Genomic DNA, 24628 nt, shown 5'->3' with positions numbered 1-24628 from the left:
TGAGAGTGTTCAAGGCCAGGTTTGATGGGGCTTGGAGCAACCTCATCTACTGAAATATATCCCTACCCATGTCAGGGGGTTGGAACCAGATGATCTTTGAAGTCCCTTTCAACCCAAAGCATTCAGTGATTCTGTCTTTCCTCTATGTCATTTGTAAAGGTCCCCCGCCAGGGAGTTGCGAATCCCTGTGACAGCACTGGTGTGCATCAATACGCATTTGCCAACACAGCCTCCTATCTTTGGGGGTTTGATCTAAAGTGGAATATTTGCGATGAGACTTTAAACTTGCAAATATTCAAAGTCGTGCTCGGACTACGTGCGCAGGCAAAGTGACAAAAAGCCCTGATGCAGGGGGTCAGTTTTCGGTCCCTCCCAGCTTCGCTCCCAAGAGCTGCGGGAAACCTGCGGGAAATGGCGGAGTTGTGTCTGCGTGTTTACGACTGTCGGGGTCCTCCCGTGCATCCTTCGGGAGCGGAGGAGTGCCGGGAAGGCGGCCGGGGGCAGCGCCACGTCGCACCTCCGGCGCGGGGAGGGAGCGGGGCGGCCGCAGGGCGGGGGCGGCGGTGCCCCCGCTGCGCTCCGGACTGCGCAGCGCCGCGGCGGGCGGGGGGAGCTGGCGCTGCTCCTCCCCCCGTCCCGGAGGCGAGCTCTTCATCCACGTTTGCAAGTTTGCAGCGGTGGGAGGAGGAGGAGCGGGCGGGCCGGGGCGGGCGGCTTCCCTCCCTTCCCTCTTTTTCCTCCCTTCCCTCCATCGTCCCTTCCTCCCCTGCGCGCCGAGCGCGCCCTGCGGCTGTCCCGCTCGCTGCGCTCCATGGCGGGGCCGGCGGCCGTGCGGCGGCGGGGCCCGGGCTGCGGGTCGCTGCTGGTGCTGCTGCCGGCGCTGCTGGAGAGCTGGGCGGCCTGTCAGGCGCCGCCGGTGCCCGCCGCCGAAATCCCTGCGGACGGCACCGAGCTCGGCGTCGAGCGGCGCTTCGTGCCCGAGAGCTGCCCGCGGGCCGTGCGCCCCGGAGACTTCGTGCGCTACCACTACCTCGGCGCCTTCCCCGACGGCACCCGCTTCGACTCCAGGTCTGGCACAAGCCCGCCGCGGCTGCAGCCCCGCGGGGTTTGATTGGTCACCGTGAGGGGGAGAGGAGGGGAGCGGGAGGTGCCGTCCCCCACGGGGGTGGTTTTTTTTGTGTATGTGCAGAGACTGAGGCGCTGGGTGGAGGCTGCGGTTGAGGTTCGGTTCAGGTTCCGCCGCTCTTCCCAGCAGTGCCCCGTGGGCGCTTTTGTGGTGACCGGTTTGAAGCAGGTCAGCGGCAGGATGGGCAATGTCGTACATGCGGGAACGCAGGACATCCGGAGCACCATGGAAAGATGTCTTTGAAACATGAAGTAAAAGAACTCGCGATTCAGAGGCAAAACGAAAATAGAGAAATCGGCAGGCAGAGAGTTGGGCTGTGACCACTGGGGACAGGGGGCAAGACCTCTGCGGTGGCTGAGTCCAGTTCGCAGTAGTTTGCTTGCCGTTATGGATCTCCACCACGTTCATTCAGCTGCTTCTCCAAGGCGCTGAATGGGAGCTTTCTGCTCCAAGAGTGAAGACCGTAAGGTTATTCAGCTAGCCTCAGCCCGCTAAACAGGAGTGTATATGGTATCACAGTCTCTCACAGTAGTGCTTTCCTGCCCGTTTCGTTCTGTACATGTCCTGTATCTTCTCCAGGCTCAGACCTCCTCGAATGCAAGTGATTCTGAATCATTATCCTTGCCGGAAATAAAAGAATTATCAGGCTGTACTTACATAGAATTTTTTTTTATCCTTGAATAAATGTGACCTATGTACAGTGCAGTGCCTGGCTGCTTTCCTGCTGTTATTTTGGGCTCAGGAAGCCTAAATACTGGGATCAGGAGATTGTGAAGGATGCTGCTGCTGCTGACAGCTTATTTGTTTTTTCTTACTTCATTCATTGTCACTGATCAAAGTATTACTCAGAAAGATAAAGCAAAATGTATTTTCAGTAATCCTGGTAATCTCCCTTGTGCTTCAAGGAAAATCTACAGCCTTAGGGAAATAACTGTCCTTCAAAGCTCAGTTCTCCATCTGGAGCTGACTGTACTTAGTATGCCAGTAGTGCCATATTCACCAGCACTTCTCCGACTAAAATGTGGGATGTGATAGCTGGCACTTCAGCTGGTGTTGGTGCAGTTTCAGTGAAAGGGCACAGTAGGGACAATGAATCCATTGGCAACTGTCAGGCTTGGAACATAAGTCTCAGCTGTGGATGTGAAGACCCACAAAGGCAGCATCCTTGTGGCTTATTTTATGAATACGTGACAATTGGAAAACTGGCCACGTGTTCAGAAGTGTGTTTTTGATTTCTACAGATACCTGCTGAGGCTTCTTTACACCCTGAGTTGTAACAGGAAACTTGTGCATCGAGGCAGGGCACCTGGAGGGGCTGCCCAGGTCCTGGCTCTGAGTTCCTTGTCATTTTGTTCCATATTACTTGGGGCAGGAACAGTCTGTGCAGGACTCTACAGCATTTATCTCTTTGGGTCCTCTAAATATCAGTAAATAAGTAGTAATAGTGGTAGTCTAGTCTAATAAATATTTTTGTGACTGCCTTCATCTCAAAAGGATGCAAAATACCTGCTTTGTTCTGCTTGGTTTTTTTCTAGATGGCAGCTCATGTTGATGTACGCTTTTGTTATTCACTATTTTTTTTTAAGACCGATGACAGTGTTTTATCATGTTAAGACATGGAAAAAATAGGAGGATTTTATCTTCTGTGGGTTAATGGAAGAAATATTCTGGAGTGTTTGTTCTAAAATCTTTGGTGTTCCCTGTATATGAATTAAAAAGATTTAGTCAATTTATACAAAAATAAACCTGTTAGAAAGCCCATTTTCTTACCTGTTTTTTTTGTTTGTTGGCCTTTTTTGAAGTTTATGAATGTGCTTACCAGCATCAGTTTCATTGAACACTACTATGAAATCAGTCTAGAAAATACTCTAGATGTTGAGCTAAGGGCAGTTTTGCTCTGTTCCTTCTTCAGCTCTTGAAAATGTTCTTGAGTTTTAAAATCAATTTTCTGTATTTCCAAGTAGCAGGTAGCAATACTATTACTATCGGGCTGTTGACAAAGTCTTAGTAATCGTGACTCTGTCACATAAATTAGCATGTTATTATTATTAGCTTTTTTTTTTTTTTGCATCAGCATTTGCATTTTTAATTTCAGTGGCCATAAAATGTTTTGCATTTAAAAGTCCAAGTTTAATTTCCTAGTCATCTACTATTAATTTGGTCAATTCCAGTAATAGAAACAAGTTTTGCTTAGTTATAAGGAATCTGCAAAGTCAGTCCTGCAAAGCTGCATGGTCTGATCAGTGCTTTGTTCAGTTCTCTGCTTTGCATCAATGTTCTCTTAATTGTACATTTATTTTGCTAAAAAGAAAGCTCTTCTGTTCTAAGTTCATCCCAGATGTACTACCAAGCTTTGCCAATCTCTACAAAATACCGCTTTGGGGGGGTTCTTAGAACCTATTGTGTTACTAGTCTTAACATCTTAATTATGGTTTTGTGTGTATAATAGAATTTGTCAGGATGTAATTTAAATATTTTCCATCCTTTCCTGGGTGTGGGAATATTACTGCAACCAAAAGTGAATGCTCAGAAATAGAGGGTTGTCTACTTTAAGAGAAATGTTTGCCAGAAGAAAAAAAAAATATGGAGCAAACAGAGAGATCACTCAGGAAAAATATTTGAGAGGTTTAAGTCTGTGGGACTGTCAGGAGGCTGAGTATGTTGTGGAAATGATGTGTACGGTCTTCGAAGGAAAGTTTGACATCATTTCCCTGGGGATGTCTAGCTACTGGCTGCTTTCCAGAATTTTAGCACACAAAAGGCACAAGCTTTTTTTTTTTTATTCCCCCCAGGTCTGACTTTTAGGCAGATATAAATGTAAAAAAAGTCCTTGAAATTATAAAAGGGATTTGGTAAAACAGAGGCAGTAAAAGTTTAAAAATAGGCATGAAGCTTTTGAAATGCTTCTTGACGTGTGTTTATACATGCTTCAAAAACTTAAATAGCAGTAATTCAGGCACAGCAAAGTGGGGTCATTGTGCAGATTTAAGGTTACCAAACTTACCATGTAAGCTAATGTTAGTGTTCTGCTGTGTTAACGCTGCTGTTCTCCATCCCCTCTGGAAAACTTTGACTCATTTAAGCATAATTTCTTTTACCTTTTGAATATTCACATATTATCACAGAGGAAGATCATTTGTTTCGTGATCCTTGATCTGGCAAACTTGCTGTTTAAAACATGTCTCTGTGCTTTAAGTGAGAGCTGTGAAAGTGGAGGAGAAAATAAATAACCTGTTGGCAAACCTCACAGCTATTACTTAAAAAGGCATCTTTTCCCTTTCCTCTTCTCCCACAGAGATTGGAACTGTGATGTCTCACACGGTAAAGCTTATAGATCTTATATAATATTTTTGTGACATTACTGACCAAAATCAATATGCTGAGCTCCTACTGTGGGAGCAGTCATCCTTCCATATCTCATAACAGTGTTTTAATTTTTCCTTTTCTTACTTAACTTTCCAGTGCTGCTTTTAATATTAGTGTGTCAATTAGCTGTTCATAGTTCTGGCCTTCAGGTGCCTGTAGTACACATTGCACACTGCTAGAATGCGTTTCAGATAGGTGATGAGCAGTGAAAAGAAGGAGAACTGTGTTGAAGTCTCAGGAACACTTGGATTTGCCCCTTCCTTTAGGAGCTGTCTTGTGGTAAAGTTATGCTAACAGGGCAAGAGAGAGACAAAGGTGCAGGTAACTCTCTCTTTCAAAAAAAAAAAAAAATGGAAAGGGGTGTAAATGAGCCACTAACATTTTTGCCTGCTTTCCCCCCTTCAGCTATGACAGGGGATCCACATTCAATGTGTTTGTGGGCAAAGGTCAGCTTATTGCTGGGATGGACCAAGCTCTGGTCGGCATGTGTGTGAACGAGCGTCGGTTCGTGAAAATTCCCCCTAAGCTTGCCTACGGAAGTGAAGGCGTCCGTAAGTACAGCACCGGGCCAGCTGGATGTGTAAGGGATTCCACAGAGCAGAGAGGAAATGGAGCCACAGAAGAGAAGGGTAGAAACTGCAAGTAGGGAGTTTCAGGGACGTTATCCCCTATTCCTCAGAGGTGTTTGTTAAGCCTATAGCCTAAAGTGATCTCTCCAGACTCCCTCTGCATGCTGAAGGAAGAGCAGTTCAACTGTAGAGGACCTTCGGCAAATGACCCTTGCTACAAAAGTTAACAATTTACATCTACCTCCCTGTTAAGTACTTAATTAAACCAAAATTGTGCTTTGGGGTTGCAGTGCTGCGCAAGGTCTTGCCAGTTCCAAAAGTATCTTTGTTCTGCAGCCTCCGAGAGGCAACAAATGCTAACTCAAGGTCAGTTTGCCTGAAGGACAGCTGTGATAGCAGTTCATCTTGCCAGATTTCCCCCCATAAATAGCTGCAGTGGTGGCAAGGGGCCAAGGAGTTGTAAGCACAACAGGAGATAAGGTGTACCTTATGCAATTTTTTTAGGGTATGCATAGATTGGTTTCTTTTTGCTGATACCTTGTATAAAAAGGGAAGGAAAACTGTGTGTGTTTTGCTTTTGCAGCTGGTGTGATACCCCCCAATGCTGTGCTCCATTTTGATGTGCTTCTGATAGATCTTTGGAACTCAGAGGACGAAGTGCAGGTTCAGACTTACTTCAAACCTGAGAAGTGTCCTCGGACAGTCCAGGTGTCTGACTTTGTGCGGTACCATTACAATGGAACATTCTTAGATGGGACCCTGTTTGATTCAAGGTATGCAGCTGGGTTATGTGTCTTTGTGTAGTTTAATAGGTATCTCACCCTCATTTGCTCCCCTTTCACCTGTGTAACAATTAATGCTAATTGCCCAGAAATACAGGAAATGAAAGCTGGCATGGTGTGTGTGTTAGTAATTTATTCAGAGATTATAGGATAGCAGGACTGACTCAAACCAATAAAGCTGTGCATTTTTTCTTCACAGGCATTGCCAATCCAGATGCTTTTTTCAGTTTTAAATTTCATTACCTGTATTTATATTACTATTTATTGCAGTCAGTTAAAAGTCTCTATAGCTAGTATAGCTGTTCAGATTAGATACAAGTTTTGTAAGCTTAGCAGGGTTTGTATTGAAAGTGAGCCGCTAACACTTTCCTACTGAGATTTTAAGTGTACAGCATGTGTGCTTCATTAGAGCCCAGTGGAAAACGATGCTTTGATAACAGCTGCCATTGTATTTGTGAGCCGCCAAAGCCTCTATTAGGTTCCTGACATAGCTGAGCACTCTGGAAAACTTCCCAGCCAGCCCTTGGTAAATGAAGGACCAATACTTTTGGGCTAGCAAGTTGTGAGTTACACTGTGTGTAGTACATGGATTTAAAGGTTAATATTGTTCTTTCCTGTGGCTGGCAAACATTTGGTTGTGATTTCTTTTCTTTCTCATGTTTAGCCATAATCGGATGCGAACTTATGATACCTATGTGGGGATTGGATGGCTGATTCCTGGTATGGACCAGGGTCTCTTGGGAATGTGTGTAGGAGAGAAGCGCATTATCACAATACCACCTTTCCTGGCATATGGTGAAGATGGAGATGGTAAAAGTTATTCCTTTAGTTATTCCTTTTTTTTTTTTTCAATCCAAGTCATCCATATTTCAAAACAAACTTTCTGTGTTTTAAGTTTATGGGCAGCATTATTTCAGTTCAGTTCAGGTAGACACTGCTCAACAGACATATTGTTGATACAATTGCAGTATTTAAATACTGAAATTCTATTTCAATCAGGGAATACAAAAACTTGAAGACATGTGACTACATAATTCTTTCAGACTGCTACAGAAAGCAGAAAGCTTTAAAGGAAAAAAAATTGTTAAATGTATTTTTAATTCCGGGTAGGTTTTGTTTTGGTTTTCTTTTTTTTTTTTGACAAATGCCCTAGCAATAACTACAAAATGGATTGTCTTGTAAGACTATGCAGCCTGCAGATCATACATAGGGGTCCCCACGTTAAATAATGGGGAAGTTGAGTGTAGTTTGTGACTTTTCCTTATATTATTTCTCTGCTTTGATGTTTAAGGATGTGTCTGTGGTGTACAAGGTTTCATACCCCTTCCGTGGCTTCATTACCGTTAAGTGTGATAGCCCTCTCCACGCATAACAAAACTTTGGGAAGTTTTTGTTTTAGAATTTTGCCAAGATCTTGAACTCAGTGGTTCTTGTTCAAAGCAATCCACACTGCAATTTGTACATTGGTGGAAAGGTAATTTTTCACTGAGATACTTAATTTGCTCCTCTTCAGCTTCCACTCTGTGGTCTCCTGTTTTGATATGAACAGGATGGGAGGAGAAGATGTACCAGATTTGTGTTCTAATGATTATTTTTTGTACTTCCATGAAGTGCGTTGGGAATACTGGTAGACTAAACCATGCAGCTCAGATGGAGCTGCTGTGTATTGACTAAGATGGGTGTTGTTGAAGAGGCCTTTGTTTTCAGTGAGGCAGTGCCATCAGTGTAGGAATAGAAGGAAATTATTGAGTTGGAGAATTCAGTGAAAAACCCACTGAAACAAAAAATGACTGACTAGAAGCAAATTTGCAGAGACCTAGAACAATTAGAGGGCTGGGCAATCACCAGCCACATGAAATTAAACAAACTGGATTCTGCACCTGGTACAGGGCAACCCTGGATGTATGGACAGACTGGGGAACGAGATGCTGGAGAGCAGCACCATGGGAAGGGGCCTGGGGCTCCTGGTTGATGGCAAGTTGAACATGAGTCAGCAGTGCCCTGGCAGCCAGGAGGGCCAAGCGTGTCCTGGGGGGCATCAGGCACAGCATCACCAGCCAGGGAAGGGAGGGGATTGTCCCACTCTGCTCTGCACTGGGGCAGCCTCACCTCCAGTGCTGGGGGTAGTTTTGGGTGCTAAAATATAAGAAAGACATTAAGCTGTTAGAGAATGTCCAAAAGAGAGCAGTGAAGATGGTGAAGGGCCTTGAGGGGAGGTCTTGAGGCCTCCATGTGAGGAGCAGCTGAGGCCGCTTGGTCTGTTCAGCCTGGACAACAGAAGAATGAGGGGAGACCTCATTGCAGTCTGCAACTTCCCCATGAGGGGAAGAGGAGGGGTAGGCACCGATCTCTTCTCTGGTGACAGGTGACAGGACCTCTGAAGCTGTGTCAGGGGAGGTTTAGGTTGGATATTAGGAAGAGGTTCCTCACCCAGAGGGTGGTCAGGCACTGGAACAGGCTCCCCAGGGAAGTGGTCACAGCACTGAGCCTGACAGAGTTCAAGAAGCGATTGGACAACGCTCTCAGGCACATGGTGTGACTCTTGGGGTGCCTTGTGCAGGACCAGGAGCTGGACTGATGATCGTAGTGAGTCCCTTCCAGCTCAGAATATTCCATGATTCTAATTTTTTTGGGAGGGGGAGGTGCTTGCTATTTGGCAGTATATTACTTTTCTTCAACAAACATATTTAAGCTTCTGCTAGAACACCTGCTGTTTCTTACCAATTTTCTGCTCTAACACTTTTGTAGGTAAGGAGATCCCTGGCCAAGCTTCCCTTGTCTTTGATGTGGTTTTGCTAGATCTGCATAACCCCAAGGATGGTATTGCCATTGAGAACCAGCTCGTGCCCGAATCTTGCGAGCGGAGAAGCCAGACAGGAGACTTTCTCCGATACCATTACAATGGCACACTTTTGGATGGCACATTATTTGATTCCAGGTAACCAAACCATTCAACTCAACTGACTGCATTTCCAGTTTGACTCCTCTGTCTTGTCCATAATATGCTCAAACACAATTCTTTGCTTTTCCTTCCTTTTTGAAAATTTTGAGTGGACTTGGAGTCTTTTTAAAGACTCATAGAAAACTTTTCCATATGGGAAGGAGAAGAGCTGTTCTGTACCGTGGCATTGTCACAGACGCCATCTAGGGGTGGTGACCCACCCAGTGAAGCCGTGTGCTTTAGGCACACAAGTCTGGAGACTCTTTGCCTTATCTGCCGAGTAGGTAATACTGCTGAAGAGAGAGAAAATAAATATGATTTCCATTTTATGTCCAGAGAATTGTGAGTCAGTGTGCTAGTGGCTAGTGTGAGGTTAATCATATTTATACTTGAAAGCTGTTTGCATTTTGAAGGCTAATGTCTTTCGAGACTGAATTACAGAATTGCAGAATTCAACAACAGGGGATTTCTGTGATAAAGGAAGAGGGATTACTGTGACAGTAAATTCAAAGCTCTGTGGCCACACGAGTCTCATGTACAGAATCCTATGATGAATAATACTCTTGTAGCTTTCCGTGACTTTTGTTTGCTTTTAGTGGAACAGTGCTTCACTCTCCCACTCCAGCTTTCAGAACAGCTGGCAGAAGTAGCTAAAAGGAGGTGAAAATGAGCCAATGTAAAATGTTTTACAAAATATGCTCAGGGAAAAATGTTTAGTACTACTACAGCAGCCATCACTGTAGACCTCGATTTACAGTTTGGGAAAGCTTATAGGTTAAGAACTTAAAGCTGATCCACAGTGTACCTATTTCTCTTTTTTGAGATGTAAGTATTCTCTGTAGTAATTAATCAATTTTTGAAAATAGCTGTAGTATTTATTTAAGGGTTGCTGTCAAGAAATAATAATAAATGCTTTGCAGACAGCAGCCCCTACATCATGCTGAAGTGCTGACAGTCGTTAGAGGGCTTGTTCATTAAAACATGGTGTCCTGACCTCCTGCAGAATTCGTAAATGAAGAAATGGAGTGGCTAACAATAGGGATTGAAAACCCTGGAGCTATCCAGGACAAAGTTTCTCACTAGTACAGGGAGCATGCCAAAAAATCTGCGAATGGCCGGGGTTGAAAGCTCTAATAATTTTTTCCTTTTCCTTTTTACTCTGAAATATTCGGCTGCAGAACTGCCCTGGGCAGCTCAGCCAAGGCTGTCTGGACTTAGAGCAGTTGAATAAAACCCTGAATTACATCAGGGTCTGGTCCTGTACTGGTTTAGTTCTCTCCCACAGCTACCTTGTAAAGATGAATTAAAACCTTTCTGCCTTCTCTTTCTTGGGCTGTGCTTTCGTGTAACATGCCTTGAAGGAAGGCAGAAGACAGTCATGTCCTTGTTATAAACATCATTTGTTGTTGTAGCCTTGTTTTATTCTATCATTAGGTGTTGAAGCAGGTCCTTCAATCTGTGTGTAAGTGGTTGGCTTGATTTGGAAGGGAGGGATGGTGTTGATACTGTTTTGTTGTCGTGACTCATTTTAATGTTGAGCATCCCAGGAGAACCTGTTTATCCCACCTGCTTCTTCTAGTAGTTGAACTACATAGCTGTGGTTGCAAAAGGAGGTAGTCTGCAGGGTGTCTCATGAAAATGAAGCACTTATCAACTATATCTAGTTGATAAAGTGCTTATTAAAGTAGTGTCAGGGCAGAGGAAATTTTAAAGGAGGTTTTTTTTCAGTCACTTGTCGAAACCTGTTTTCTGTTTAGTCTAAAATACATAAATAAGTGTGATTTTTTCTTTCAAGAATTAGTAGAAATGAATTTGCAAATTTGCTGGCTGTTCATTAGCCAGGGTCTCACTGCTGGGCAATCAGTGACCCGTGCGTCACTGACTGATGAAACCTGGAGGCCTGGATTCATTGAACATAGTTCCTTTGTACCTCCCTGGTGCTGGTTAATGACTGTGTGTTTCACCTTAACTGATTTAAGAATTGTGTTGCAGAGCTATTGCAAGAGTCCATGTTTTCTTGAGTACACCTGACACTGCTAAAATGCAAATATTTTCCGTAGTTATTCGCGAAACCGTACGTATGACACCTATGTTGGGAAAGGTTATGTGATTGCTGGAATGGATGAAGGTTTGCTAGGTGTATGCACTGGTGAAAAAAGAAGAATAATAATCCCCCCTCATCTTGGATATGGAGAAGAAGGGAGAGGTGAGCTTGGCTTTGCATTCAAGTCTTCTGTAATTAATGAGGTTTCCTTTGTTGTTTAGTTCTTCTGTGTATATTTTCATTTTGCTAGCATTTGAAAGGTTTATGAATTAGTTCATTATTTTATGGACATCAAACTGACAAGACCACATCCAGAATTTGCAGGATTATTTAAATTAACTAAATAGGTAGGACAATAAGAATACAGAACAATCTCACATGTAACTGGTAGCCTGAACTCATTTGGGTAATTGGTGTTTCAGGCAGACTGGTACTTGAATGCCAGGAGCTCTGCAGATCTTCCTTCCTGTGTGTCTTAAACTCTCTATCCTGAAGGAGTTCATCATGCAAAGTTTTCTTCCCCATTCCTTCCACAGCCACAGGTTTTGTGGACTTCTAAGCCACCTCTGTAAATGGTGGATGCATGTAACAGTGAAGTAACCATGTATATGTAATATACAATTAACATTCCTTTGGGAAAACTCATTGCTATCTAAACAGATTGCTGTGAGAGGCTGAATAGGATAACCCTTCTAACTGATCACAGCGTTGTGGCTGGTGTTTCAAAAAGTGCCTCCTGGGATGTTACTTGGATAAGTGATTTAGAAGAAAAGCCTTTCTTCTGGGAATGCAAGATCTGTGCTGTTGATTTGGAATTAGACTCCTTTACCAACAAACTGCAAATCTAGGCCTGGATGTGTCTTGTCAATCCTGGTAATGCACATAAGCCCGGGAAGAGGGGGAAGAAGTTGCCCACTTTTAGGTTATTTTAAGGAACTTTAACCTTTTACATATAATGATGTTCCTTGAAGCATGGGAAGTTCTTGAGAATTTTGATGATCAATCTTGAATTGGTACACAAAACAAAAAAGGGTTATTTAGGGTGGATATTGCTTCATTTCTGCATAATTTAAAAATTCAGAATAATGGAAGTTTTTCCCTTCACCATTGAACTGAGTGCATGTTTAATGCTTTTCCCCATGTTGTTTTTCCTCCTCTGGATGCAGCTTGCGTCTGCTGCATCCTTTAATTCTGAATAGAAGAGCAAAATGACTCAGTGGCAGACACAACAGGAATACATATTCCTACAGGGTGCAGTACCTGGACATCATATGCCTGTTTGGGTACCATTTCTTTCTCTGTTTGTCTAATTTGCTTCCTATTTAGGAAAAATTCCAGGATCTGCAGTGCTGGTCTTTGACATCCACGTGGTGGACTTCCACAACCCCTCAGATTCAGTCAGCATTACTGTTCACTACAAACCTTCCAACTGCACCGTACTGAGCAAGAAGGGAGATTACCTGAAATATCACTACAATGCTTCGCTCCTGGATGGAACTTTGCTAGACTCCACGTAGGTGTTTGAATGACCTGGTAGGGAAAATACTCCCAGCAGCTGTGAAGGCAGAATGAAGTTCCTACAAAGCAAGCTAGCAGGGAATAAAGATTTTTTTTTTTAAACTGAGTATTTGTGTAGAATGTATTTTTCTCTATGTCTGCCTGCCAAAGATATATAGGAGGAGGAGACGATGAAAAAGACAATCTGTCATAGCATAATGAGAGAACTAGGAACAAAAAGGGTGTAGGAGTGTGTTGGAGAAGAACATAAACAGTGTGTGTGGAGTGATGAAACTTGTTGCATGGCATCCTGTTTAAATGGGCCAGTTCAAGTGTCTGGGCCAGTGGTGCCAGCACAAGACAGGTCTCATAATGAATGAACTGTCCAGGTTTATTCAGTTTCTTGGGTTCTTTCTTTGTGCTTTGTACTGATTCAGTGCTCCTGAGAGAGGCCTGGTAGGGCTACTTGTTGTGGTTTTGTTAAAGATACCTTGAGTGTGGTTTATAGTAAATGGTCACCTGTCATGTCTGTAGCACATGTTGGTGCTCCTGTGTTGCATTAATACATTTCATATGTATTAAAGTGTCACTTTAAGTGTCAGCATGGAGAAACTGTCAGAGGGCTTGATCGTGGCTGTGAGGATAATTGGCCTCTTCCTCCTCCCTGTTGGCAGTAGGTTTATGAGGGAAGCAAAAGATTGCTCCAGTCTGTCTCCTGTAGAACTGAAGTGAGCCTGGCACACAACTACAAGAATATTTCTGTTAGCTTCCTTTTTTTTGCCTTGATCTTTTGAATAGTGCAAGTCATCCAAACAACATTTTATATTTTGGAAGGGAAGCTGGGAAATGCTATTTTTGACCTGGTTATAATTAACACAGGAAACAGCTCATAGGTTTCACAGTGTACACAATAGCTTGCAGAGCTGAAAAGCTGCCTTAATTTGGAGCACGTGGTGCGATGCTGTAGGCAAGGATGTATACAAGTACCATGTTTGGATTCAAAACACTGTTTATATGTCCCATTTTGTAGCAGGAACCAAGGAATGTCGAGACCATCTTACTCAAAGCAGTTTTTAGAGAATCAAAGATCATGAATCATGTGCTCCTAATTTTAAGGCTGACCTCTTAGCCCCTGAATTGTTTTCTTTCCAAATAATACTCCGTTGTACAAGCATGTCCTGCAGAGGCACAGCCAAGCCAAATAACCAAAGAAAGGCGAGCAATAAAGAGCCTTAATGCTGCACACTCTGCTTTTAGAATCACAATACATGTTTAACTTTTGGGCTACTAACTTGGGATATTTTCTGATTTTAGAAATAAGCCACGAGCAGCAAGGTATAATTCAAAATTTAATATGGTTAAATAGCAGTAGTAGTAGTAGGTATTTGTGTTAATAACTACTACATTATAGCGGCTGATTTCGTTAAAGAGATGCCTGAGCCATGGGAAAGCACTCAGTTCCCTATATAGAGTTTGTGGTCCTGGGATGAATGTACATCTGGAATTTTTACATCTGCTGAAAAGGCCAATTACAATAGTTAAAAATATGTGAAAGGCAAAAGCCCTCATTTCAAGATAAAATACCTTAAGGGTGTAATTGGCACGATTAATGATTTTAATTGGATTTCATTCAAGAAGCCTATAATTTTAGTGCCAGAGGACATATCAGCAGCAGAGAAGAAGCACACTTATCTGTGTGGTGCTGGCTGTAACTTGAGAACAACTTCAGGTAACTGTTTGGTAGAACAAAGCATTGGGCATTAAGTTAATTTTTGGCAATGACAGGACACTACTAGAAACTGCTAATTCTGTGGTTAATTTTGAACAACAGAAATTCTCTATTAAATGGTGATTTTTTTACATTTTTCCCTTCCTTTCCAGACACAGCCTTGGCAAGACCTACAACATAGTTCTGGGATCTGGTCAGGTGGTGTTGGGGATGGACATGGGCCTTCAGGACATGTGTGTTGGGGAACGACGGACAGTCGTTATCCCACCTCACCTTGGTTATGGAGAAGATGGAGTTGGTAAGTGCACATCCACTTGGCATCTCCTGAGTGACTGAAACACAGGCACGCATGTTTTGTTAGTTCATATGTATAAAATCATAAGGTGACTGTCTCTTAGCTGCTTGAATGGGATTTTTTTTTGAGGTTTTTCATGTCCTTATTTTAGTCACTCACCCTCCACCCCATTCCCCAGTGGAATGAGCATGCTGTCTGTGTTGCATTTCAAGTCATGCTGTTGCTGTGGCCAATAGAAAGACCATCACAGTACAAAAGGGAACACATGCCCCCAGTAATGTTGCTTTGTCAGAACAGAAAGCTCCAGGCAGTCTGGTGTTGCAGAGGGATGCAAACACTGTTTTCCATGATAGGGAGTTGGGTGCCTGTGTTTGGACACGCGACATGTTATTCAGGAAACAAAGCTGTAGGGGACGGGTCAGCACTAATATGTTAGGAAATTCAAAGAAAACTCAAAATTCAGAAAATACATAAACTGAGTGTAAGATGTGAAAAAGTGTATTGGTGCTGTTAAAACTCCAACACAAAGACATTTTAAGGCAGCTTTTGAGCATTGAGGCTTACCAATTTTTAATGACAGGGACAGCAGTAATAAAAAGAATGATATAGGAGTGACAAGAACTTCCATGTCCCAGTATGTTGTTTCTGGTCTTCTGAGCTAAAAGATTTGAGGGAAAGCTGTCTATCTGGAGGTCACCATGATCACCAAATTCTGATTTGCATGGAAACAGCTGCATAAGTTGCTATGTTCTTTGAATAGCTCCAGAATGATTTGTAGTTTATAAAGACTGTCAGGCATCATATGCAGAACTCAATGGAGAATTAATTTGCATTAAGAGATAAGAATGTGTTTCCACTTGTGCCTGTCTTCTGTGAAAAATTAAGAGTATTATATATACGCAATGTTTTATACACGATTTTCTATATTATACATTCTATATAATTGCATAGCTATATATAATAAATTGAAGATTTCCCCATAGCATGAAAAGTCTGCTGTGTGAAATACCTGTCATAGGTATTTGCCATCATTCAAGTTACATTTGATACACGTGTTCTGAAACATTTCATGATTTGTTAATGTGTTAGTATATACCCAGCTATCTGAAGAAATCGCTTGTTTGCAGTCTCTTGCAAACAGAAGATTAGAAGTGAGCTTGGTTTTTCTTTTTCAAGACTAAATTAAAACTCCTTCCATGGTTTCACTGGGGTAATATCCCAAGCTGCTGCAATACTGTTGAGTCTCACAGAAGTATGCTGCTTCACAGTGTATTGGTGAGAGAAAGGAAGATAAATTATTCCCACAATTTTAGTTTTTTAAAGTAAAAAATGCATGGAGTTAGAATCACACAATCACAGAATGGTTTGGATTGGAAGGGACCTTAAAGATCAACTAGTTCCAACCCCCCTGCCATGGGCAGGGACACCTTCCAGTAGAACAGGTTGCTCAGGGCCCCATCACAACCTGGCCTTGAACATTCCTAGGAATGGGGCATCCACAGCTTCTGTGGGCAATCTGTTCCAGTGCCTCAGTTTTATTGTGAAAGGTTCCTTTTATGATCACCCCTGGTGAAGTGAGCAGGAAGACTTGATGGGCTAGGGATCACACCAGAGAAGTGCTTTTTGGAGCAGGAAGATAAATTTAATTATGGATTAAAAGGAAATATTCCTTCAATATGCGTGAGGATAAATACCCCTCTTTGCCATTTGTTGTGACAGAAGGAGAAGTGCCTGGTAGTGCTGTATTAGTTTTCGACATCGAACTGCTGGAACTGGTATCTGGCTTGCCTGAAGGATACATGTTTGTATGGAATGGGGAAGTCTCTCCCAATCTTTTTGAAGAAATAGACCAGAATCATGATGGAGAGGTTCTTTTGGAGGAGGTAAGCTGAGACAATGAAAACACCTGCAGTGGTTTTCTTCTACCACCATCAGTGCCAATGTTGAAGGATGGAGTTTTGCCTGATCTTTTTCTCATTTTCTGAAATGATGTTTGTCATCAAGGGAACGGGAAGGCAGGGTGTCAGCTAAAACATGGTTATCCATCTTTAGAGATAGAGCCAAAAAAAAAAAAAGAGGCCATACTGTGTAAGATCATTTACTGTTGTGGTTTCCTTGGTCAACAACAAATCTTTAGGGTGTAAGTATAAGAGGCAGAGTTGATATCCAACATTCCTTTGCCTTCCTGTATCAGCCTGCATTCCTTGTATTAGCCTTCTCAGTGTCTGTCTCAGTGTTAATTGGCAGTTTATGGTGAATTCTTGAGCCAAAGCTGAGCCTGCAGCAGTGCATCCAGGAACTGTCTAATCTCTTCTGGAGCCTGGCAGTGCAGTGGCCACTCCTTACACATGTGAATTGTGTGCTGTGCCGTCAAGTTCTTCCCCTTGCTTGCTTTTAAAATCTGCGTTGCGAGAATGTCATTGGGTGCCTCAGTTGAAAGCCACTTGCTTTTGCCACACCATCTCTGAAAACATAAACCTCTGTGAGGTTTTCCTCTGCCTTTTCTTTCAACTGAGCAGTTCTATTCTTTTATTCTCTTCTGAAGTCTTCTTTGTCACCTTTCTCTGTCCTTCTGTTTTGTCCCTTCTTCTTTGTCTCTTCTTTTCTCTCTGGAGTGGTGCTGTCTGCAGTGCTCAAGGGGCAGGCTGTGGCCCTGTGGAACAGCATGAAATACCTTTGAGGGTTTTAAAACCTAATAGGGTAAAATCGAGTTCTTGTTTTCCCTTTTCTCAGCACTCTCTTCCACCTCTTTGTTTTCCTTTCATCTCCATCTTCTCTCTTATGTTTACCTGCACATTTGTCCTTACAGAGAAGTGAAGAGCTTTTACTGGTGTAGAGAAAGAGGTAGGATGAGGCTGTTGCTGTCCACATCAGCAATCATCCTTCTTGTGTGTTGCTTCCTCTAAGATGCAGGTGGGTGGGTTTCTGCTAAAGTGTGAGCTTCATGTATTGCCATGCAGAATTACTGCCCTCTGTCCATACAGAGCTGTTCCTGTGTCCAACTGTCCAACCCATCTTCCTCCTAAATTACGAAAAAGAAGTTTTCTTGTTATGGGTCCAAAACCTACTAGAATTAGTGAGGAAATCCCTGCTGAGCTCCACAGAGTGATTTAACTTCACATGTCTGTTCTAATTAGTCCAGTTTGGGTGGTAAACTTCATAGGGTAGTAACAGTGTCCTATGTACATTTAATAAGTAGTAAAATGCTGGATAATCGACAACAAGTAAACGCTGCTTTTGTAAATGCTCTTCATTTTCAAATGTCCTTTTCACTGTGAGCTGTTTTCTTGTCCTTTCCCTCCTCTTAGTTTTCAGAGTACATCCAAACTCAAGTTGAAACTGGCAAAGGAAAATTAGCTCCTGGCTTTGATTTTGAAAAGATTGTTAAAAATATGTTTGCTAATCAAGACCGGGATGGAAATGGTAAAGTTACTGCTGAAGAATTCAAGCTGAAAGATCAGGAGGCCAAAGAGGAGCATGATGAACTGTAAAGATAAGAAAAAAACCCAAGAATCCTGAGCTGACCTACTGTTCAAACACGTGTACCGGAAGGGGTTTTGGCAAGCATGGTTCTGGAAGGACAGCCCTCAGATAGCTTGTGTCTGCCTGTGCCTGCCTGTGCCTGGGTGTGGGTAGGCTGTTAAAATAGGAAGAGATTTTCAGTTGGAATTGTTAGTAGATCTGAAAAAAGTGTTAAGTGCCTCAAGTGGGATGTACAGACAGGTAAGGGGTGTCCTTCTGTATGTGGTATCATGAACCACATGTGTATGTGGGGTCTGTTTTTATGCTAAAGATCTGAAGTCCTCATTGAACAATATGCAGTCAGTTGGGTGGATGATAGAGAGAAAACCTACCAAGTGCTTTTAAAAGAGTTTTAAAAAACCTTCTGTATCAGAAATATTTGTGTAGGAAAATGAACCAAAATATTCCCCATAAAAATAACCTGTAAAAGTTGTCAGCTGTTGATCCCAGTTCCTTTCAGAAGCCATGAGCATTCTTCCACGTAACTAAACAAACTCACATGGATTTTTGCCAGCAGAAAATCTGATTTGCAAATTGCAGAACATGGCTGTGCCATTGCAAAATTTACATAAGCTGTGACTTAGATTAAAGAGACCTAGAATTGATACTGTGTATGTGTTGGGTTCTTACCTCATGGAATAAAAGTTTTCTACCACCTGTACTGTGTTGAATTAGTAACCTTGACTCTTGCTGGCCAGTGTTCCCATCAGTCATTCCAAAACCTTTCTAGTTGCAACCTTATTTATAGTTTTGTTAGACATTAAATATTAGCATACAGGGTCCAAATGCTGTCATAAATAGTGGACACAGCTGATTTTTGTTGGGCTTCTGTCTCCTATTTTGGGAATTGCTAGATTAAGGAGTAAGTACGTAGAGCTTAAGCAGCAGAGCAGTCTGCAGTGACAAACAAGCAAACAGACAGTGATAGAATCAAGAAACAGGCCCATCTGTTTGTGTGTGCAAACGTTCTGGCCTATCCCTCAACACAAAGTCTGCCCTGGCAATGCTGTTCAGATTCTGTGACTTGAGACAGTCACCCGTTAGCTCGACAAATGCAGCAGAGCTGCTGAGTACTAAATACACGAGACAGACCCATTTTCTGGAAGGCCATGGGATCCCCCTCAGTGCACAGCATGGAAAGAGCACAAACACAGTGAGACACCTACAAAGAGGAGTAGGAAGGGAGTTGTGCTTCCATTATAAGCTTTGTGTCTAGTTTCTTGCTTTCCTTGATCTGTACATGTGGGATGCAAGTCCCTGAGATGCTCTTTCTAAAAACTGGTATTTCAGTTGGATGAAAGCATTTTGTATTGGTTTTTAATGCAGTTCTTACAAAAAGTGCAGTGAAATATTTTTTTGAGTTTGATACCATTAAATGTTGGATAACTGATCTTTTTGTTAAATAAAATGTTGATCAACAGTTACTTTTAAAGTTTCTTTTTTTTTTTCTAGCATTGTGGTGGGCTGGGACCATGAGTTCAAGCAAATACCCTTCTGCAGCTCTCTGCTCTTGTACACAGCAGGCTTCCCCTGCATATGTTCAATACCGCTGTTAATGTCCAGGAAAAATATTTTAAACAATGATTATGGATGATTTTATACCAGATGTAAAAGTTGTGGATATCAGTGACTGGCACTTCCATTCCAAAGGTTTATGTCCAGAATGGCTCCTCAGAAGCCTTACCATCTTGTGAAAGCAGCTCTCTCAGCAGGCTGTTTTTCCCTTTTGCTTTACTTGGAAGCAGACTGCTCACTTTTTGCTGTGGTTCAGTCTCTTCTGTGTGGTGACAGAGCTGAGAGAAGGAGTGGGAAGCAAGTTGTGATTGGAGTACTGCCAGAGGCAGAATTCAATGTGGAAACAGCTCCTTACTCTGTTCTCATACGTACCCCCGAGAAACCAAGTCTGTCTTGTGAATATCCCCCCTCCTTTTGGGGAGTTGGAACTCAATGATCTTTAAGGTCCCCTCCAACCCAAACCATTCTGTGACATCCTGAATTGTTGTGTCTGAGAAAACCTTAGTGAATGAACCCAGTGTTTCTGCGTGGAGGAACACTCCAGATGGATCCCAGGAGGTGGGCTGAAGAATTCCTAGTAAACCAGGGTAACAGAGTTGTCCCCAGGGCAGGTGCAGGACAAAGAGCAGCACTGAACTGCAGTCAACTGGTGATCCCAAAAATTGCTGTGCTGGATTTTTTTGGAAGTGCTTGTCAGTGATGGGATTGCAGGGATGACCTTACCAGTGCCTCTGGCTAGGGTAAGTACATCTGAAATTCTCACGCCATTGCTCCTTAGGACTTGGCAAACATGGCTTATGATCCATCTAAAGATGTTTTTCCTTCGAGAGGAGGTTTTTGTTGCCCCCTCACTTCATGCCTGCAAGCGTGCAGGTTGCCATTTTGGAAATAAGACTGCAGCTTTGGGGAGAATCAGAGAATATATGGAAATCTTGCTGCAAAATAATGGTATTTATACTGGGCATTGCCCAGACCAAGGCATCAGAAGCCAGGTCTGCCTGGCTATATTAGGTTGAACTGCCAGAATTTCTGATCACTAACATAGACCCAGTCATTTTCCTTTCTGCTGGCAGCTATCGGCTTCTCCCTCAAAGGAAAGCTTGGGGCCACCTTCCTCAGCAAAGGGTTGCACTTGGGTTGAATCCTCCATCTATTGCTTGTCAGGGTGTGTGGCAGCCCCTAAAAGTGAGGGCAGTCTGCCTTGCCTGCTCACCAAACCAGAGCCTGGCGGCAGGGGGAGCTGGCTGGGAAGTGAAATTGTGCTGGTGTGGACTGGAAGAGCTCAGCACAGCCCCTGCACCCCCAGCTCCAGTGATAAATAAATCCCTGCAAGTCACCATCCTAGTAGAGAAGGTGGCCAGTGAGGAATGTGGATATAAGGGAGGTATTTTCTACATCAAATTGTAAAATAATTTTTTTTAAGGAGAAAATAGCTATTTAGAATTAATCTAGCAATCTATTTAGAATTTATCTATTAGCATTTTATTGTTAGTATTTAGAATTTGCCTATTTAGAATTTATCTATTAGTGTCTATTATCTCCTAGTATTTAGAACATAGCTATTTAGAATTATCTATAGAATCTCTCTGTTTTGAATTTATTAATTTATAGAATTAGTATCTAGATAATTTTTTACCATACTTAACTGAGATAACTTTATAAAAATCGATGATAACTCTCAAGGGTCACTAATAGCCAGATGTAAGTGGGCTTAGCTAATGAGGGCCTCTGCAGAACTCAGGCCGTTTCTACTCCTCTAATGAAGCAGGCAGGTGCTATTCTCAGAGCTGGCAGCTGACTGCTCTTAGGAAAGGAAGTTGCTGGCAGCTAAGGCTGGCAATTGCTGACTGAATTGTCAGGGGCTCAGTGGAAAAGAAAAGGAACATGGGTGCATACCCAGAAAAATCCAGGTATTTATGAATATTTTTTCTGTGTGATTTTTGTGTCTTAATTTGATAGCAGTACTTTCTGCTGTGTAACTCCATATGGTCCAAATATAACAGATGTTATACTTAAATCAGAATTTGCAGTTGTTGAACTTGAATATTACATTTTTCTGAGTGAAAAAAATCTAATTTTCCTTTAAGCTTAAAAATGTCATATTTAACTAGTATGGGGTGCAAGGTTTTAGCTCAGTTCAGCACTACCAGTGTTTGACAGTGAGAGGACATTTGAGCTGGCTGCAACACCTGCTAAGAGAAGGATTCATTTTCAGCTAAATAAAAGTCCCAAATACTTGACCTTGGTCATGTAGTGCAGACAGAACAGATATCGTGAGTAGAGGAAGAAAAAAGAGTAACATTTACTTAATTTTGCTTATTCCTTTCCTTTAACTTTAGATATACTCTTTCAGCTATGGGAAAATGGTCAGGAAAATGTGTATCTTTCTTTCCAAACTAAATTGTAAGTTAAATAAATTTTTAGGGTTGCAAAATGTTTCTGGTTAGAAATTTTATTTAGAAAGATGTACTACTCACAGCATTTCTTTCTTAAAACTGAAAGGAGAATCTCGATAGCAGTTACAAGAGTTAGACTGGCTGGAGAAGGATGACTTAACCTGTAGCTGTAGAGTTGATTTTGTTTGCAGTTAATTTTGTTCATGGTTTTGGAGAGGCAACTGATAATATAAATTCTTATTTCTGGCCAACAGTCTAGTGATAAACCAATGGGATCTTGATAAAGTGGAGGAGGATGTTTAAAAATGCATCTTGTGTTTTCCCTTAACTACCACATAAGCAAGAGTTACGGTTGGCAGTGGGACGTGAGATGATGAGCAGACATTGATAATCTGCACAGAACTATGGAGGTTTTTAAAATCTGATCTCCTGGTTCAGGTTGATTGCATAAGTAACTGTTTTTTTCTATAAAGCTGTATGAATGGCATTTCAAGAAGTAAATTATTTGGCATAAAAATACCCCTTGTACAGCAAACGGGTTCTATCAAGTAACTGCAATGTGGCTTAATTGCCTTTAAGTGCTAGCAAAGGTTTACTGCTCTAGCAGATCCTTAACACAGGATCTGAGACTAACAGGATTTAATGATAGGAGAAAAGTGTGCTGGAGATCTTAACTTAGCTGCATCCTTGTGGAAGGGCAAGAATCCTTTTCTTTAAGTGATTGTCATTACAGATTGAACATTTGGTGACTGAACATGCATCGTCCACCTGCTTGGAAGTGAGATTGGAAAATCTTCCTTACATAATGCTTGAAAGATGGTGGCTTGATCTGAAATCCTCTACCAGTTTTAGATGTCCATGTAGTTGGAAAACCATCACGTTTCCTTCTGATATGTGTAGGTTCTAGGGAGGCTGAATACTAATTTCAGTAATTCAGATTAAGATGTAGTTGGAGATCTGTTGTGGTAACTGCTTTTAAAGATGCTTCCTAGTCCTTTTCTATATTGCTCTGCATGTGCTCTTCTATGTGGTTTTGTTCGTTTATTTGTTGGGTTTTGGTTTTTGTTTTATTTTAAATTGTGGGTTGAACAAGATCATCATGCTGAAGGAGTGGTGGCTTGCTCACCTGCTGAGTGAGGCTGAGGAAAAACTCTGGCGAGAGGATCAATGAGTTTATGTGTATCCTGAGGCAAGTTTGATGGAAACATGGGACACTCTTCCCTTCTCAGAAACACCACACAGAGACACCAGAACTGCCCTCCTCCTTTTCACCATGCTGGGATAATCAGGGAAATCCATTACACTTGTAGTCAGAATGCCAGAGTGTTGCTGATGCATCTCGAGCTGTGAAGCTGTGACTATCAGCTACACTTCACATTCTCTAGATTTTAGCTGTTATCTGTATTCCAAAGATAAACTGCCTGTAAATGGAAAACTTCGTCCCAGTGTAAACTTTGGGAGTAATGCCTGGTAATTAGCCTCTTGCAGCTAGAGGTTGGTTGAGTAAGCAGTGCATCCAAACACGTTGGTGTTTTTCAGGCCTTTGCCTTTTGGACTTTTATTTGGCAGCTATGACAAAAGAGCCAGCATGATTGCATGTTTAAAAAAGCTCTAAACCCAAGAACCACTAACCCTACTCCCCGCCCCCCCCAAACCTTAACATCAGCCCAGCTAATGTAAGTTCTGCAGGTGCCTAAAACCCCAAATGTAAACTGTTAAAGAAATTGTGTCTACTGAGCTCCCCTGGAAATGCTGCAGCATCCCCCAAATCCTTGCTGTACCTGGGTGGTGCAGACCAAGCCACTGGGTGGGCAGCCCATGCCGATGGCCATGGGGAGTCACACGCAGCATAGCCCTGCTTGTCCTGCCCACGGTGCTGAAGCTGCAGTGCTGGCACAAGAGGGGCTGTAGGAAGGCTGCTCCCTCTCTCCCAGTTTTGCCGTGATCATCCTGCCCTCCTTCCTGCCCCAGGAAAATGGAGGAGACAGGGAGAGAGGCCACAGGGACTGGGCTAAACTTCACACCCAGTGCCTGTAACTGCTGACTCAGCAGCTGTCGCTGCTGCCTTCAAGCTCTCACCATCTTCTGGCTTTGGCTGACAGGCTCTTAGCAGCTGTTGCTCCCATCTCCTTCTGTCCCTGGCACTGCCAGGGTGCTTTCAGCTCTTTGAGGTTGCTGCTGCTGCCTGAGTCATGCCTCTGGAATGGAAGGCAGCCAAGGCACTATCCTCAAGATCCTCGCCTTGGTTGTCCTACTGGTTTTCTTCAGGTCGGCTTCAAGGCTCCCACCTCTGGCCTCCTGGCTGCCCCTGTGTCAGAACTAGGGAATGACATGACTGTAGGCTCTGTACAAGGAGGACATCATCCCTCAAACACTCTGCCTGTTCAGATGCAGGCTGGAATTTCTGAAAGGTCCCTGTGCTCAGCAGTTCCCTGATGGCACAGCATGTGCCGTGTGATTTGTGAAAGGATGCTCACACTGCCCCAGATTGTGCATTGAGCCTCTGCCCTGCATTCAAAATACAGGGATGATTTAATTTCATTTTACTGCAGAGGATTCAGAGGCGGGGCATGGAAACTACTCTCTCTCTCCCCTTCTTGGAAAAGTTCCAGCAAGGGTGGTAACAGATGTAAAGCTGCTCATTTGGAAAAAATATGTCTGGTCATACCAAGTCAGAAATTCGATAACAGACCACAGGCTGTAGGGAAAGGCCATTTCTTGAGATGTGTATTAATTCTGGTGGAAGAGAATGCAGATCTAAGCTTTCCGGTATTTTCATTACAATTCCTCAGGGAGTGGAAGATGGCACAGTCTCTGCTCTGTATAAAAGAAAGCAAAGGGGAACA

General features: G+C 42.8%; 1 protein-coding gene across 2 annotated transcripts in view; it reads left to right on the top strand.

The window, feature by feature from the left end:
- Positions 1-761: 761 nt before the first annotated feature.
- Positions 762-24628, top strand: part of FKBP9 (FKBP prolyl isomerase 9) — a 44692-nt gene continuing 20825 nt past the window's right edge. Inside the window, exons 1-10 of one of the 2 annotated variants that reach the window (XM_039548227.1) lie at positions 762-1068; positions 4898-5043; positions 5645-5834; positions 6508-6653; positions 8592-8781; positions 10845-10990; positions 12155-12341; positions 14207-14352; positions 16069-16232; positions 17658-19295. In XM_039548227.1, the coding sequence (XP_039404161.1) occupies positions 812-1068; positions 4898-5043; positions 5645-5834; positions 6508-6653; positions 8592-8781; positions 10845-10990; positions 12155-12341; positions 14207-14352; positions 16069-16232; positions 17658-17840 (1755 nt within the window). In that variant the 5' untranslated portion in view covers positions 762-811 and the 3' untranslated portion in view covers positions 17841-19295. Of the gene's footprint in view, positions 1069-4897; positions 5044-5644; positions 5835-6507; positions 6654-8591; positions 8782-10844; positions 10991-12154; positions 12342-14206; positions 14353-16068; positions 16233-17657; positions 19296-24628 lie in introns of those variants that run through there. The other variant, XM_039548228.1, reaches the window with a different exon arrangement.

The sequence above is a fragment of the Corvus cornix genome, chromosome 2 (assembly GCF_000738735.6).
Source record: "Corvus cornix cornix isolate S_Up_H32 chromosome 2, ASM73873v5, whole genome shotgun sequence".
Lineage (NCBI taxonomy): Eukaryota > Metazoa > Chordata > Aves > Passeriformes > Corvidae > Corvus > Corvus cornix.
This window is presented reverse-complemented; position numbering and strand designations above follow the sequence as displayed.